Genomic DNA, 18,672 nt, shown 5'->3' on the forward strand with positions numbered 1-18,672 from the left:
TTTGCCTATGATGAAGAAGCCCCGCTCCTTTAAGGTTATTTATTAAAACACCTAGGAGCTTCTCGAGGCTTTTTTCCTCCTTCTCACCTGAAGTGTGTTCATGATTTTGAGCTGCCCACAAAATAGCCAGTTTTCACTTTAGTGGTCTGTGGTGATATTCAACGGCACTAACTGGTTAAGGGCCACCAAGTATCGGTGGATATTCCCGTACAAGTGATTTAATTGGCCAAGATCTATTTCTGACCACTTACCTCGCTTTGAATATTGACTCCTATTTGTTCTCTTGTTGTTCTGAAGCTTCTGTGTTAATTCTATTATTAGTTTTCTTTCTTAGTCCCCTGATGTTTAATCAATCATTTGTTCTTTCAAAAGTGCTGTTTCAGCATCTCAAAATGTTTTAGCATTAGCTAACTCCCCCATTTTCTAAATAATATTTGGTACAAGTCTTTATCAAATATGTCAAAAAATGTTTGTGTTGATATGTCAGGATACATTTTTCTATCTACAATTACTTGTTCCCCTCTGAAACCGTGCCAATTGTATACATATGTGGTGAATGATTTGAAAGTGCAATCACTTTAATTTTTACTTCTTAAAATCTATTGAATAATGATTTCTATATCAGTGTATAACTAATTAATGAATATACATAGGGAGGAAAATTGTATGTAGATAGAGTAACTAAGAATATAGACAGCATAAATGTACACCTGTATTTTAGAAACTGGGTTGCAACAACCAGTTTATGTAAAATTAATATCTCTATTCTCCTATTTAAGTATATAGATTCAACTCTGGCCACCTTGTTGGTCAGAATGGATAGACCATGCAAATCTTTGATGACCTTTACTATGTTATTATCAAAATATTTACATATATGTGTATGAACAGGAACAAATGAAAAGGAAAAAAAAGACACCCAGGCTCATAAACATAATTTTGGTGAGCAGGGTATCCCCTCCTGCTCACCCAGATCACCCACACTAGGATTGCTCAGTTCCTCCTCTAGCCCAGGTGAGGAACACTTTCTGGTCCCTTCCATCATTGTTGGTGAGCATGAGTAGGGACTGAGCAATCCTAGTGTGGCAGTAAAACTGACAAACACCCAACCCCAGAGAGGTGGGATATTATTAGTGGATACTGAGGAGTCAGAACATAGCCATACAGTGTGTGTGTGTGGTGGGGGGGAGATCTGAAGAACACTTGGAAGTTGACAGCTATTTATAAGAGGTCAGGATGTAGAACTAGTGAGAACCCCTCCAGAAAATCTGCCTGTACAGCTGATAGGTGACCTTGACTGACACAAGAGCATGGCAACCTTAACAAGAGCATATCATAGTTCTCAGAACCTGTGTGAGGATGTTACTAAATGCAGTGAAAGAGTGGTAAAGAGCTAGATGAAATACATCCAGGTATATTGAGGGGGCTTAGAAAGGTTTGGGCAGTCCCTCTTAAGGATGGGTTTAACAGATCCTTGGAGAAGAGCCACAGGTTTTAAGAAAGGCTAATGTGATCCCTCTTCACAAACATCTTACCTCACTGGTTGCAAAGGTGATGGAGATGCTATTGAAGAAATGATAGTCAACTTTCTACAATCCAATGAGCTATAAGAGTTTAGGCAACAGAGTTTTTCCAAAGGTAAATAATGCCAGACAAATCTGATTGATTTCTTTGGGTGACAAAAGAATTGGATTGAGAACATGAGCAAAACATGTCTAGTTAGATTTCAGCAAAACCTATTCATCATAGAAGGTTTATAAATAAGCTGAACAGCATGGGTATGGGGCCTAAGGTGAGAATGATGACTAAAAAAAAGGGATTTAGATGCCATTTTTGAACCTCAATGTTGCCTTAATATTGCTAAGGGGGGGGGGGGGGGGGGTGGCTTTTCATCAGCCAGAAAACACTAGCACCTGGGATTCTCTATTCTTCTTTCACAGCATCAGGCAGCGGAACCCTGGGATCCATGAGCCAGCTGGAATCCCCATTTGCCACTGTCTTCAGGTAAGCAGAGACTTCTGAACCTACCCTGACCCTTCTGCTAGGGAGATGACCTGAGATCTGATCTGCCCCATGTTTCTGCTAATGAAGAACCCCTTCCATTTTGCAGCACTTTACTGCTAGACAAGATACTCAGGCACTGGTCAGCAGCAACAAAAGGGCCAGATACTATTTTATCCTATTTATGTATTTATTGTTTTTAATGCTGAAACAAAGTAACTGTGGGTATATGTGCAGATTATACTCCAGTGGGCACACCCTTTTGTGGCTGCCTTCATGACAAACTGGGTGGGAGCTGAAGTCCCTGGGAATGGGTCTATGCACCATATACTCTTCAGGGCTGAGGTTCACAGGGTCCAGATCCGGTGGATTCTCTGTTGCTTTGCCCTTTTATCTCCATCTTCAGCAGCTTCTGGCCAGCAGTTTTTCTGACCAGTCCTCAAGATCTCCATATTTGTAAAACTCAACTAAGCTTGGCCTAGCATTGAGGTTTTACAATGTCCATTATTGTTTGTTTGTATTCCTGTCCTGACCCTCACATTCAGTAGACTCTGAGGCCGGGACCCATCCTAGCTGTAGGATTCCTTGAAGCTGCTGCTGAGGTCACACAGGACCTGTCCTGCCATTGCCATGGACGTTTTGTTGACACGGGGACCAGTACTGCTGTTGCACATTTTGCATAGTGTATTTCTGATTGACAGTGATGTTTATCTCAAAATCTCTATAACATTTGTAGTGTGTTCTCTTGCTAAACGTTTTTTTGTGTATTTTTGAATATTGGAACACTTTTATTTATTTCTTCTATTATGGACTTGCATTTCCCCGGAGGAGCTACAAGACGCTCTTACCTCAACAGACCGAGTCCCAGCGCTCCGGTCACGCTGCAATTTCCTTGCCCATAATGTCTAGTCTGTTTGTGTTACCTAGATTGTAAGCTCTTTGAGCAGGGACTGTCTCTCTATGTCAAATGTACAGCGCTGCGTGCATCTGGTAGCGCTATATAAATGCTATTAGTAGTAGTAGTAGTATTTTATTTGCCAATTGAATGTGATATCGAAAATGCCCCGGAACAACTTCATCCTGGTTATTGTGGATGGTTAAAATCCAAAAACAGGTCTGCCCATAAAGTATTCAAATTAAGCCCTGCATATTTTGACTGTGAGAGAAAAAATATGTTTTCTTCTGTCTGTTGGTCTTTTTAAGACTGCTAAGGATCACAAAAATTATGAAGAGTCCCCTGTTTTTACAGCTCTGCAGATTTGGATTTATCACTTGCTTTTTCCAAATCCAAAAGTTATATTTAGGTACAGAACTTATTTAGCTGCAGAAATGTGCTGACAGTTTAAGTTGTACCTCAGGCAATGGAAGGTAAATTGACTTGTTCCTCTTTAATAAGCTGTGTAAAAGAGTTAACTGTTAAGATGCACTGTTGAAGAGCTAACAAAGAAAATGCAGAAAATGGGAGAAGAATGTGGAAGGAGTGTATCTTATAGTTAAAATGGAGGTCATTAACATGTGTTCAATGTTAATGTAGCAGATAATGCAGAGCATTTAACGCTACCTCAAAAGCAACGCACAATGTCAACTGTTCTCTGGAAATATTGCTGTCATGACATGCCTAGCCACCCACCTGGGTTACCCTACACACACTTAGAGGGTCTATCCCAGCACAGCTCAGGTCTGTCTGCACCCTCCTCCCACCGACTGGGTCACAACCACCTCAGGGTGAGTCTTCCACTCTCAAATTATTTCCAGTGATTTCTAGGTCACTGGAGCCACACTCCCAGTGGTCCCACAGTTCCCAGAAAGCACTCACAGACCCAACACACAAACCAGCAGGATTCTTTATCAGTCCAGAGAGGCAATAAGCTAAATGTTGCTTATTGTCTTTAAAAATTGAACAGTGGAACAAAATAGTACAAGTAACAAACAAAAAAAGGTAACTAAAATATGGATCACTTATAACACTAACATTTGCATACTGCCTAAACAGTACCTGGAAAGATCAGAACATATAATTCACTGTGCCTCAGCAAAGAGATCCGTCTCTCTTTTCTCCCAGGCTAAGACTGAAGCAACAGTAAGTACTACTGTGTAATTTCAAACTCCAGACCAATCAGATTCCAGTCAACAAGTTTTAAAAGTATACTGCTCAGAGTACTTTAGATTCACTCCTTCACTAAGAGGGGCATAATTGAACAGGGATGACCATCTCTAAGGGCGTCCATCTCTAAGGAAGAAGTGGGGAAACCCTTATTATCAAAACAAGATGGATGTCCATCTTTCATTTCGATAATATGGTCGAGGACACCCAAATATCAACATTTAGGTCGACCTTAGAGATGGTCGTCCTTAGATGGTCGTCCTTGGTTTTCGGACATAATGGAAACCGAGGATGACCATCTCAAAAACCACCAAATCCAAGCCCTCAGTTAACTGTAAGTTCTAAAATATCATATTACATGTAGAAGTTGAGTTTCCTCTGTTGATGTTTTCCATGTTTATAATTCTACAGTGGATGGTCTCACTGCATGTGCTACTACATACATGTGTACTCCTGTATGTATTTTAGAAAAAGCTCTGCACTGGCAGATCATTTTCTAAAATACTGGAATTGTACGCATCCTGACCTAGACATATCAATTCTGATTACTATGTTCTGTCTAAAATGGGCTTTTATATCTATAATCCTAACCATGGCAGAATGTGCCAGCTTTCAAATCTTATGACCCAGAGGCATCTTCTATATATATAAAAGGCAAGACCAACGTTCTATGAAGCCTTCAGCCGGAAGTGTGAAGCGCCAGAGATATCCGGTTTCCCCATGAGTGAAGGAAAACAGCATAGCACGAAATCTCACACAGTGAAGGACTCAAAGGGGGGAGGGGAGAGAGATGCCCTCACTCTCTCTGTAACAAAAACACAGAACAGCAGGAAACTTAACACTGAAGGACTGGACTCGGAGGGGGGAGGGGGAGGGAGAGAGGGCAGGGACACACACTCCCACATGCACACTCTGAAGAAAACCTTGCTAGCCCCCCGTTTCATTTGCATCAGAAACGGGGCTTTTTTACTAGTATACTTATAAGTAGTATCTCTTCGAAAATTGCGACTTATATATCAATAATTATTTATATGTATTATGATATTTTTTACACATATAAACTTCCTGAATTTGCTTCCAACATCTATTCATATTACACAACATCATCAAAGTAGCAAACAAATCGCACATATTCGGAAAATAATATCAAAATAGAGAAAAACATATAATAACTTCTGCAGATGTGCATAGCCTATACCTTGTTTTTATATGATATCTACTCTTACCTCCCTGTTTACGAAGTCATGCTAGCAGCTGCCGCGTGGCAATGCCAACACAGCCTATTCAAAGTGAATGGGCTGTGTCACTACAGCAGCCGCTATTGCGGCTTAGTAAATTGGGGGGGAGGAGGTAAATGAACCTTTTTAAATAACATTTAGTCTACATTTATGCATAGGTTTTCTGTAATTGTAATACTTTAACATTGACTGCTGACTATCTGACTTCTGCCCCCTTCTGCCTATCCTTTGAGGATGTCTGTAAACAGCAAAGGTTTATTTCTATCTGGTATAATAATGTATGAGCAGGCATAATTTGTCCTATGTTATTTGGCTGCCACAGTTGGTAGACTTTTTGCAATTGCTAAGTAACTGAAAAATCATTAATGTCAGCTTTTTTTTTTTACTATGAAAGTGTAATAAAAGTTGACACATTTTGTGAGAGAAAGAAAAACACTTCTGCTTTCCAGAAAACATTTGTTAGGATTGCTTAAATGAAATGCAGAATGATAGCTACTATATCTTGGTTAGAAAATATATGTTGATTCATATTCTTGCATTGCATGCAAGGAAAGGAACTTAGCTCAAAATCAAATTATAATTCAGAATAAATCAATTCTTAATATATTTTCTTGCATTTCAACCATATTGTGAAAATAAATAAATAAAAGGAGAAACACTAAATACACACAAGGCTCACGCAATGAATATCTTTGAATACTTACAAATATAAACCTTCTGGCCCTTATTTTAAAAGCCCTATTCATGATTTGCAAGTGAACAATGATGTGAAAAAGTCATCCCCTCCTGATTTCCACTATTATTCCATAAATGTCACACTGATCTTTAAACAAAATGTAGTTTTGCCAAAGAGAACCTGAGTAAATACATTAGAGTAGATATTCAGCCTGAGGCGGTCAGTGTCATTAAACACATAGAATTAGCCCCAGATATTCAATGCCAGGCCATATATGGGCACCATCAGAATTCTTGCAAGGTCACACCGCTTGAAGTCTCAGCAGTCATTTTGAAGTGGTGCCAGCAGTGAGCAGGCAGTGGCATCACTGGGCAGGAAAGAGTGGGGTCCTTTCCTGCCCCGAAGAGGCCAGTAGACCACAAGGGCACAATAAGGTAGGGGAGGGGAGGTGGATCATGGGTGCAATGTGAGTAGGGGGTAGGGGATGAGGGAGGCTTTATTTGGAGGGGATCAAGGTGACTGTGTGGCATGGAGTGGGGTGTGGTGGGGTGGCGAGGAGGCATGGTGGGGTGGGGAGGGGGCATGGTTATTGATGTCCTCTTTTTTGACAAGGCAAATATGGTAACCTTACCCTTGACCCCCCTGAAATAGCACCCCTCCTTCCCTGGCCATAACAGGAAGTCGCCCCCTCCACCCCGCAAGCTACCGCAAGAAGTTGCAGTAGCCATTTTCTTGAGGCTGCCAAAAGGGGGCAGGAGTGATTGAGCCTCACTCTTACCCCCAACTTCCCCACTAAACCACCAGGAAGCTAAGGTAGCTAAGAAGGCCTACTGAGACCAAGGATAGGGGGTGTACCTGTTGGGGGCTGGGGGAGGGGGCTGTTTTGGGGAATGCAGGTCCCAGCCAATATTCAATGCTGGGACCCACATAGCAAAGCAAGTGAATTTAGGACTGTTCAAGTGCTGAATATTGCCAGCAACATATTACCCCCAAGCTCCTTCCCAATGCCATCTCTTGTACCGCCCCTGAACGGCCCACTTTTTTTTAGGCCGGTCAGAGCCTTTATTCAGCAGTACCGCCTAATTAACTGCCACAGAATATTGGTGGTATGGCAGCCAGAAGTGATTTAAGCGGGTCAGAGCCTCTCCTGATCACTTAAATCACTTTGAATATTGACTGACTTTTAAAAAAAATATTACTTTATTTATTTAAGGAACACAGGAGCCCTTTTACTAAAGGGTGTTAAGCCCTAACACATGGTTAATGCAGCAAAAATGGTTTACCACAAAAAGGGTTAAAGCATTTTGTGGTTATTTGCCTATTTGCATGCATTAATTGCATATTATTATTATTTTGGAAGGGATGTGGCATGGCTGGAAATAGGCTAGCACATTCTGATTAGCAGCTCTAATGGGATAAGATGGCAAATACTCCTGTGTTATTTATTTTATTTTTGCAAATCCCATCTGAAAAATTAGCATGCGACCTGCAAAAAAAATAAAATAAATAAAATACTGGTGCCTTACATATAGACTAACCCCCAGATTCTATGTAGTGCACCTAGAGAATGGTGCCAAAACTGGTGTTGATTCTATAACAATGTGCATAATTTAAGAAGCTTAACAAGCTAATGAGTGCTGATAACAGCACTTAACAAGCAATAATAAGCACTAAGCAATTATCAGAATTTATGCGCAGAAATCACTAAGCATATGCTATATAGAATCTGGCTCTAAGTGCACGGGCAAGTCCCGTAGTAACATTTGCTAAACCCATGTTTTTGCACATTTTAGTAAAGAAGGGCAACCTTCGAAAGCTAATCAAGAAATGTATTAAGTTATGTCCAATAAAAAAGGTATCATCTTATTTGCTTTTCCATGTTATATTTTGTTTGATTTCTATTGATAAAGTAAAGAGTCCCAAAATTATCCAACACCCATATCACCCATGTGAAAAAGAAATCATCCCATAAACTTACTAATGATTGCATTGCCTTTTGCTCAATAATTGCAAATAAACAGTAGCAGTTTTTCACATCACTGTTGAGGAACCTGAGCCCAGTCTTGTTTGCAGAGCTGCTTTAATTCAGACACATTCATAGGTCTTCATGCATGAACTGTTTGTTTCAGGTCTTGCCACAATATCTCTAGTGCATTCAAATCAGGACTTTGACTAGACCAGTCCAAAACTTTAATTTTGTTTCTCCTCAGCCATTCAGATATAGATCTGCTTTTGAGTTTTGGATCATTGTCTTGCTGCTTCACCTTATTACGCTTCAGCTTCAGCTCCAACTCATGGACAGATGACTGGGCTTTCTTCTTAAGAATTTTCTGGTACAGTGCAGAATTCATTGTTCCTTCAATAAGGGCAGTTTCCCAGGTCCTGAGAAAGCAAAGCATCTCCATACCATTCAACTACCACCACCATGTTTGATTGTTGGTAAGATGTTATTACTGTGGAATGTTGCATTTGCTTTATGTCAGACATAATGGAGCCTGTATTGTCCAAACAATGGGCATCATCCAAGTGTGTTTTTGCAGATATGAAAAGACATGAATCCCATTTTCGCCCAGTCTCTTTCTTATTGTGGAGTAATGCTTCAGCTTGGAGAAAAGATGGCTGAGGGGGAGATATGATAGAGATCTATAAAATAATGAGTGGAAAGGAACGGGTAGATGTGAATTGCTTGTTTACTCTTTCCAAAAATACTAGGACTAGGGGGCACACAATGAAGCTACAAAGTAGTAAATTTAAAATGAATTGGAGAAAATATTTCTTCACTCAACGTGTAATTAAACGCTGGAATTCGTTGCCAGAGAATGTAGTAAAAGCAGTTAGCTTAGTGGGGGTTTAAAAAAGGTTTGGAAGGCTTCCTAAAGGAAAAGACTTAGGGAAAATCCACTGCTTATTTCTAGAATAAGCTGCATAAAATATATTGTACTGTTGTGGGATCTTGCCAGGTACTTGTAACATGGATTGGGCACTGTTGGAAACAGGATGTTGGGCTTGATGGACCTTCGATCTGTCTCAGTATGGCAATACCTACATACTTATGAATGCTGACCTTAGCTAAGACTAAAGAAGCCTGCAGTTTTTTGGTTGTTGATTTAAGATGTTTTGTGACTTCCCTGTTGAGTCGTCACTACACCCTTAAAGTAATTTTGGCAGACCAGCTGCTTCTGGGAAGAGTCACCACTGTTCCAAGTCTTCTCCATTTGGAGATAATGGGTCTCGTGCTTCAGTGCAGTCACAGAGCTTTAGAAAATGGTTTTGGTGATTGGAGTCTATGTCTTTTTGAACTTGTTATTCCTACTGTTATGGCTTCATGTCATGTTACTATCTCTTTATTGACTGCTTTCTCATTGAGGAGCCCTTTTACTAAGGCGCGGGTAGCATGCGCCAAATCGACACTACTACCAGGCTAGCGCATACGCCTTGTGATATCTCTGAGTTTGGTGCGCGCTGAATCCCGCAGCAGAAAATAATTTTCTATTTCCTACAACAGGGGCATTCCTAGCAGTAATCAGCAGTTGGCGTGTGCTGCATGGTTACCACACAGGTAGCGCATGAGCCCTTACCGCTAAGTCAATGGATGGCAGTACGAGTTCAGGCTGTAAATACTGTCAATGTGGACTTGAACATTAGGAAGCTCTGTTTTGCTCTACTGGAATGACAATTTGGTATCTATGCTTCTATTTTATTTTATTATATGATATTCCATAGGTTTTTCTGTGCGCCATGCATTTAATGACGTTTTTAAAATTATACAGTTACAATTAGCTCATTTAGAGCCTCGTCATACCAGAAAAAAAAGTTCATAGCTGGTTACAGCCAAGATACTAGATTAATGAAATGGATCTAGGATGTAACAATAAATAATCAAATGGCAGTATACATTTCACTATAATTACATCCTTATTACATGCTTATAGAACAGCAATGTCTTTAAATTATTCTTAACTGTGTCATAACAAGGCATGCAACTTACAATAGATGATAAACCTGGCCATAGAAAGGCAGCTTGATAAGATAATAGTCTAGTAAACATTTTCTTTGAGATAATTACCCAAGGGCTAGGGAAGAAGAAAAAAGATTGTTTGTGAATATTATATTTCAAAATTGAGTCAGCATAACATACTAAAGGAAGCATATATGGAAGGCTAAGGCCAATAACAATCTTATACAATAAGCACTCATTTAAAAAGTACCCTAGCTTCATGTGGAAGCCAATGCAACTTAATGGAGTAACACGATCATATTTTTCAAAGAGAAAATGAAACGCACAGCCACGTTTTGAATAGTTTGGGTTTTTCTAAGGATATGTTTCGACAAGCCTAAATAGACAATGTTACAATAATCCAGTCTACTGAGAATAAGTGACTGTCCCGCCAATCCAAACAAATCCTCTGGCAGATATTTTCTTATACTCCTCAACTGTAGCATGGAAAGAGTTACTTACTAAGGAATTAACCTGATTTTTCATACTTAAATTCTCATCTTACAAGACACCCAGAATCTTAACTGAGCATTCTGGAGAGTAAAAATCACCATCAATATTGAATTTTAAATCCAAATGTAAATTCTGCCTGGACCACAGCAACAGAAATGTAGATTTCTCCTTATTTAATTTAAGATATTGTGCTATCTTTCAATCAGTAATGGCTGCAAAACAATAAGAAAGAGTATTATATGCTTCTTTACGATCTATTCATACACAAACTGTACCACAGGTACAAAGAACAAGTTCCAACCACACACTAAGCAGAGCAATGGGGCACCCTGCTGTGGACTTCAAATAAATGGTCCCAGGTACACATTTCACTGTTGCTCCCAGTTGTTTGTGATTTTTTAAAATTATTAAATTGTGAGCCCTCCAGGGACAGAAAAATATGTACTGTGAATGAATGTACACCAGGGGCCCTGTTTACTAAGGTGCGCTAGAGATTTTAGCATGTGATAAAAATTAGCATACACTATGTAGACGCCCATAGGAATATTACGGATGTCTACATGGTTATTGTGCGCTAATGCTTAGTGTGTTCTAAAAACACTGACGTGCCTCTAGCGCGGTTTAGTAAACAGAACCCAAAGTCTTCTTATGCATTCAGGTATTGTAGGTATTTATCTGATCCTGGAAGGCTCACACATTAATTGAAAAAAGAAAAAAAAAACACCACAAAGTCCTGAAGTGGGATCTGAAGCTGGGTTCCTTGGTTCTCACTGAATTGCCCTAACCATTAGATTACTTTTCAGATCTGTGTGGAAATCTATTAAGAATATCCACAGTTCCTGAAGCTCTCATATAGCCTGGTATCCCTTGCCAATTTCACATTCAGGGGAGCAAGGGGGACAGCAGCTACTTGGGGGATTAAGGAGGTGACTTGCCTTAAACCCCCAGTGAACAACTACTCAATCAGAGATCTTTTCTGTAACTTGTGCCAAGTAGTAAGTATAAATAACAAGGTCTGTCTTTTTATAGACATCCCTTCCCCCTTCTGAGATTGGAGTTGGACATATGTATTTTGGCACCTCCCTAGTTCCGTCCAAAACACACCCAGACAATGCCCCTTTGTCATATGGACACACTGCAGTTTTAGATATCCATACCCTGGCTTTATAAAATAGGGATCTGGATGTCCCTGCAATATGGACATCTACATAAGTACATAAGTATTGCCATACTGGGAAAGAACAAAGGTCCATCAAGCCCAGTATCCTGTTTCCAACAGTGGCCAATCCAGGTCACAAATACCTGGCAAGATCCAAAAAAAGTACAAAACATTTTATACTGCCTATCCCAGAAATAGTGGATTATCCCCAAATCCATTTAATAATAGTCTATGGACATTTTCTTTAGGAAGCCGCCCAAACCTTTTTTAAAACTCCGCTAAGCTAACCGCCTTTACCGCATTCTCTTGCAATGAATTCCAGAGTTTAATCACACTTTGAGCGAATTAAAAGTTCTCCAATTCGTTTTAAATTTACTACATTGTAGCTTCATCGCATGTCCCCTAGTCCTAGTATTTTTGGAAAGCGTAAACAGATGCTTCACATCTACCTATTCCACTCCACTCATTATTTTATAGACCTCTATCATATCTCCCATCAGCCGCCTTTTCTCCAAGCTGAAGAGCCCTAGCCACTTTTGCCTTTCCTCAAAGGGAAGTCGTCCTATCCCCTTTATCATTTTTGTCGCCCTTCTCTGCACCTTTTCTAATTCCACTATATCTTTTTTGAGATACAGCGACCAGAATTCAACACAATATTCGAGGTGCGGTCGCACCAGGGTGCGATACAAAGGCAATAAAACATCCTCATTTTTGTTTTCCATTCCTTTCCTAATAATACTTAACATTCTATTTGCTTTCTTAGCCACAGCAGCACACTGAGCAGAAGGTTTCAACGTATCATCAACGACGACACCTAGATTCCTTTCTCGGTCTGTGACTCTTAACGTGGAACCTTGCATGATGTAACTATAATTCGGGTTCCTCTTTCTCAAATGCATCACTTTGCACTTGCTCACATTAAACATCGTCTGCCATTTAGATGCCCAGTCTCCCAGTCTCGTTAGGTCCTCTTGTAATTTTTCACAATCCTTCTGCTATTTAACGACTTTGAATAACTTTGTGTCACCAGCAAATTTAATTACCTCATCAGTTACTCCCATCTCTAGGTCATTTATAAATATGTTAAAAAGCAGCGGTCCCAGCATAGACCCCTGGGAAACCCCACTAACTACCCTTCTCCATTGATAATACTGACCATTGTAACCCCATTTTCTATCTTTTGACCAGTTTTTAATCCACAATAGAACACTACCTCCTACCCCATGACTCTCCAATTTCCTCTGGAGTCTTTCATGAGGTACTTTGTCAAACGCCTTCTGAAAATCTAGATACACAATATCAATTGGCTCCCCTTTATCCACATGTTTGTTCTCCCCTTCAAAGAAATGTAGTAGATTGGTGAGGCAAGATTTCCCTTCACGAAATCCATGTTGACTTTGTCTCATTAATCCATGCTTTTGAATATGCTCTGTAATTTTGTTCTTTATAATAGTCTCTACCATTTTGTCCGGCACCGACGTCAGACTCACCGGTCTATAATTTCCCGGATCTCCTCTGAAACCTTTTTTAAAAATCGGCATTACATTGGTCACCCTCCAATCTTCCGGTACCATGCTCGATTTTAGGGATAAATTACATATTACTAACAATAGCTCTGAAAGTTCATTTTTCAGTTCTATCAATACCATCCGGTCCAGGAGATTTGCTACTCTTCAGTTTGTAGAACTGCCCCCATTACATCCTCCAGGTTTACGGAGAATTAATTAAGTTTCTCTGACTCGTCAGCTTGAAATACAATTTCTGGCACTGGTATCCCACCCAAATCTTCCTCGGTGAAGATTGAAGCAAAGAATTCACTTAATCTCTCCGCTACGGCTTTGTCTTCTCTGATCGCCCCTTTTACTCCTCGGTCATCTAGTGGTCCAACTGATTCTTTTGCAGGCTTCCTGCTTTTAATATACCTAAAAAAAAAATTACTACATGTTTTTGCCTCCAACGCAATCTTTTTTCGAAGTCCCTCTTTGCCTTACTTATCAGCGCTTTGCATTTGACTTGACATTCCTTATGCTGTTTCTTATTGCTTTCAGTCGGTTCCTTCTTCCATTTTCTGAAGGATTTTCTTTTAGCTCTAATAGCTTCCTTCACCTCACTTTTTAACCATGCCAGCTGTTGTTTGGTCTTCTGTCCTCCTTTTTTAATATGCGGAATATATTTGGCCTGGGCTTCCAGGATGTTGATTTTGAACAGCATCCACACCATCTAAAATAACCATCAACGTGTAGCTAACTACATTTTAATTAATCATATGGTAGTGAACTTTGTTGTGTTTTAACTACAGAAGTGCTGAAAATGCCCTCAACAAGTATCATAGAGGTTTTACATTTACCATGGGTTCATTTTTGTTGTTCATGTAAACACAGAAGAACACAGTCTTCACAAATTCGAAATCACAAAAAAACATAGCGAAGATGACTCAAAGATAAGGCTTGAGACGGTGTATAAAAGTCCAAATTTATTATTTGAAGTCGTCTAATGAAGGAATCTGTGTCTATTGGCATGCAACCCGTTAAAGCTTTGTATCAGGAGCTCAATGGTCAGTAAAGTACGTTGTGCAGGATTGGCAATAGATTGGCGTTTTTGAAAGGGGCCAATACAAAGACTATGAAGACTCCTGAGGCAGGCCAATTGGCCGTAACACGGCTGTGTCAAGTCTCTTTGAGTTACATTATTGATTTGAATTCATCATGTCCATTGAACCACATAATAAATTTGGACTTTTACACATCGTCTAAAGCCTTATCCTTGCTTCATTTTTCGTGTTAACATGCATTTACTGCAAAAGTTTAGCACAAATAGGGGGTTTCCACCAGATTCTATATATTGCACCTAGGATTCTGCACTGAAATCCAAGCTTAGATTATAGCAACACTAGTGGAACCAAGCCCGTTTCATCAAAAATGAAACGGGCCCTAGGAAGGCTCTCATCTAAGTGACTTTTCCTCTCTCCCCTGCCCTCCCCTCCATATCCAGTGATTCTTCCCTCCCCTCCCATCCCCTCCGTGTCCCGCGATACTGACCTCCCCTCCATGTGCAGCGATTCTCCTCTGCCTTGCTGTCCCCTCCATTTCCCACGATTCTGTCCTCCCCTCCATGTCCAGCAATTATCCTCTGTCCTGCTGTCCCCTCCGTATTCCAAAATTCTGATCTCACCTCCATGTCCAGTGATTCTCCTTTGCCCTGCCCTTCCCTCCGTGTCCCACGATTCTAGCCTCCCCTCCATGTCTATATACCGCGCCTAAATCTGGGCACCGTTTATAGAATACGTATAGGCGGAAATTTATTCTGCATGGATTTTCAGGTGCTATATATAGAATCTAGCCTTTTATGTCTTCTAGGAAACAGAAAAAAATCTTCTCTTTTGCATTATAAAATGGAACTGTTAACCAGTCTAACTTTATAGATATCCTATCACTTTGCTTAATAATTCTGAAAATAAAAGCAGAGAACAGTTTATTAGCAGTTACTTACTCAAGAGTATTTTTGTCAGCTGTTTTTGTAATATTAATTCCATAGAAGTGCTGCATGGCAGCGATAGCTGATTGCATGGTCTCTGCAGAACGCAAAACCGACATTCTAGGGTTAGTTGCTGGAAGGTAGCCATACTTTTGTAGCCAAACCTGTAATGACAAGTTAGGTTCTTATTAATCAGAATTTACTACAGCTTAAAATGCTACACAATAGCATTTTATAAAGCATTATCCACAGGTGAAGCATGTTTAACACACAGAAAATGACTGTTCTAAAATTGTGCATGAGTATACACATACACGGGCACCAAAGCAGACTCATTATGAATAAAAGGTTTTCAAGGGTTTTTTTTTATGCCTATAGCATATGGCCGTTCTATAATATTTTTTATATTATTTTTATGCTTGGTTTTATATATACTTTGCTTTATTTACAGCATTTCTATATATTTTTTAATTTTTAGTATTTTACAATACCCCTGATGCAGCCTGTTTGGTGAAACGTGGCCACATCGGATCCTTCTGAATAAAGATTGTTTGGGTCCTTTTGAATAAAGATTCTTCTGGATCTTGTGTCTGCTGTGGTACCTGTTTGCTGCAGGCTACAATAGCTTCTTCTTTGTGTTTGTGAATACACACAGTTACTATCAAAAGCACATACACTTTTATAAGATTTCTGCATATGCGTTCATGTACTGACTGCCACAGGCTGAATATCAACTGGCTAGATATTTATAGCACAAAAAGGAGCAGTGGAGCAGTCAGTTGGTTCAAAACACCTTTACTTGCTATGTGGCTGAAAAGCTGCATTTAAGGATTACCAGAAAGTGCTCTACACGCTGTTATATTACTTTGAGGTGGTACAGCTCACAAGGAGGATATATATGGTGTCCGGCATATTAAGGTTTTAAAATTGCCCCTGATGCACATGGTTTTGCCAAAATATGTTTGATTGGATAAACAATTGCATACAAAGTCTGGACATGCAAGAGATATGTGGATCACAGAGACAGAGAGGGGCATTTTGATATGACATCTAAGTCCAGCTTGGACGTTTTGCAAAAAAAAACGTCCAAAATCTGAATAGGAAAGAAGGTCATTTTCAAAAAAGAAAAAGGTCTTTTTTTTTTTCAAAAATACTGTTTAGAACAAGGTTTTGTGATTTGGGCATTTTGTTTTTTGACCCATTTTCAAAAAAAAAAAAAAAAGTCTAAGTGCAACACACACAAAATCAAGACATTGGGATGTAGGAGGAACCAGCATTTTTAGTAGACTGGTCCACCAGATATCCCAGGAAAGCAATAGGGTACCCTAGGGGGCACTGCAACAGACTTCATAAAATGCTGTCAGGTACACATCTCACCATTGCTCTCTTATCTTGTCTGCTGACTCGCCCCCAAATCCACACAAAACCCACTACCCCCAAGAGTACACCACTACCATAGCCCTTATGGGTGAAGGGGCACCATGAGTTTCTGGTGAGTTTTGGAGTGCTCACTGTTTCCTCCACAAGTGTAACAAGTAGGGGGAGATATGGGCCTGGGACCACCTGTCTGCAGTGCACTACACCCACCACTATACTACTCCAGGGACCTGCATGTCAGTCTAATAGGCCCGAGTATTACATCTGAGGCTGGCATAGAGGCTGGCAAGTAATGTTTTTAATTACATGTTTGGGGGTAGGAGGGGGTCAGTGACAACTGGAGGAGTAAGATGAGATCATCCCCGGTTCCCTCCCGTGGTCATCTGGTCATTCAGGGCACCTTTTGTGCCTTATTTGTTATACAAACAGGTCTAGCTCAAAACGTCTTAGTTTTAGTCCTAGATGGTTTTGTTTTGTTCCATTATGGCTAAAAATCGTCCAAGTGTTAGGAACGCCCATACCCCACCCTTAATAGACCCCTGACATGCCCCCTTGTGATTTGAATGCACTTCTGACAGACTTCATAGAAAAACATCTAAAAATTGGTTTTGAAAATACTGATTTGGGTGTTTTTGTGAAAGAAGTATCCAAATGTAGATTTATGCCTCTTTTTGGACATTTTTCTCTTTTGACAATGAGCTTCAGAGTCTTTCAAGGATCATTTTATTAAGAACTAGTAAAAAAGGCCCGTTTCCGAAACAAATGAAACGGGCGCTAGCATGTGGTTTTTTTTGTTTGTTTGTTTTTCTGTTTGATATTAAGAATTTAAGAAAACATTGACGTCTTAGGTGCAATAGAAAATATCAATGAAGTGTGATACAGATCAGTCCTTGCATGACCCACAGGCAGCAGAAGGTGTGTTCATACTGTTTAATGAAGATGCTGTTTATTTGTTGAAGTTTTTCCCTTGTGTTTGTTGTGTGAAATTGAACAATGTAATAAAGCATTCATATCCATAGGTGGCATTGTATGTCTGGCGTGTGTTTATGGTTGTGCTCCTGGGCCATTGTTGTAGTGGAGATAGTGCGGGGGGGGGGGGGGGGGGAGTGTGTCTGTGTGAGTGAGAGAGATGCTGTCTGTGCATGGCTCAGTGTTTGTGTCTCTGTGTGAGTGAGAGAGAGTTGTTCGTTGTTAATTTTTCAGTTTTGGCCATGTTTCTGTTTGTGTGGAGGGCTGCGTGTTGTTTTTTCAATCTCCTTACTTCATTGAGATGGGGTGGAGCAGAGAGCTCGTAATCCGCTGGTAAGATCATTGAAGTTCGTTCTAGTCACCCCGAGAACTGCTTTCCAAAGGAATTTTTGTGATTGTGCTTTAACTTTTATTTGTGGTTGGTGATGCGGGATGGCGTCTTGTCTGAGTTGGCCACCGTTCGTACGGATGTAGGGGGAACTTTGAAAAGTTAGTTGTTTTCTCCTCCTGCACAGCCCTCCTGCTATATCTAATGTTGTGAACACACACACTCATTCCAGAAGGAGATTGGGAATGTCTGGTAATGCACTGATGGGAGGGGGGGAAAGAGACTTATGTCACTCCTGCATAGCATGCTAATCGTCTCTTCTGTCTAAACTGGTGGAGTAAGGACTAGAGTTCATTTGCTCCCCCTGCGGGTGTGGGATTGTTGCCACGGGACGCCACCTCCTCCGGAAAGGGGCCGAGCTTGTTTTGAAAGGCAGCTAACCCCTCCCATGGAAGGGGCAGGACTTGTGTTTTTTTTAACCAAACACCACTGTTTTTTCTTCGCTGTCCCCCTCCTGCTCCTCTGCAGCATCGATTAAGGCAAGGTGGTTTAGAAGTCGGTGTTAGTGTTTTGGAGGGGGAGCTGAACTGGGTGCGCAAGTGGCTGGAGCTGGTAGTGCAGGCGTGTGCAGGAATCACTGTCAGCTGATTTCCCTACTCCTCCCCCTGCCTGGGTCATGAGAACGCCGGCTTGGAGAATCTCCGCATTCAGACAGAGCTTCCAGAGTAAGGGCTGCGATGTAGAGGTAGGTTACTGTCGGTTCGCCCGTGCTTTCCTCGCGGTTGGTCCCCGTGCTGGTACTGTGTGGAGGAGTGTGATAGACTTTTGCTGGGCTGCCTGGAGCGATTCAGTGTCTGCTTGTTTTTTCCGCTTTCTCATCGAGGGGGGGGGGCACA

The 18,672-nt window shown here is 40.6% G+C and overlaps 1 protein-coding gene across 1 annotated transcript in view; it reads right to left on the reverse strand.

Moving 5' to 3' along the window:
- Positions 1–18,672, reverse strand: part of MMP16 (matrix metallopeptidase 16) — a 645,160-nt gene that overhangs the window by 365,749 nt on the left and 260,739 nt on the right. The window contains exon 2 of the mRNA XM_030216285.1: positions 15,118–15,266. Within this exon, the coding sequence (XP_030072145.1) occupies positions 15,118–15,266 (149 nt within the window). The remainder of the gene's footprint in view (positions 1–15,117; positions 15,267–18,672) is intronic.

This window comes from Microcaecilia unicolor, chromosome 1 (genome assembly GCF_901765095.1).
Source record: "Microcaecilia unicolor chromosome 1, aMicUni1.1, whole genome shotgun sequence".
Taxonomy (NCBI): domain Eukaryota; kingdom Metazoa; phylum Chordata; class Amphibia; order Gymnophiona; family Siphonopidae; genus Microcaecilia; species Microcaecilia unicolor.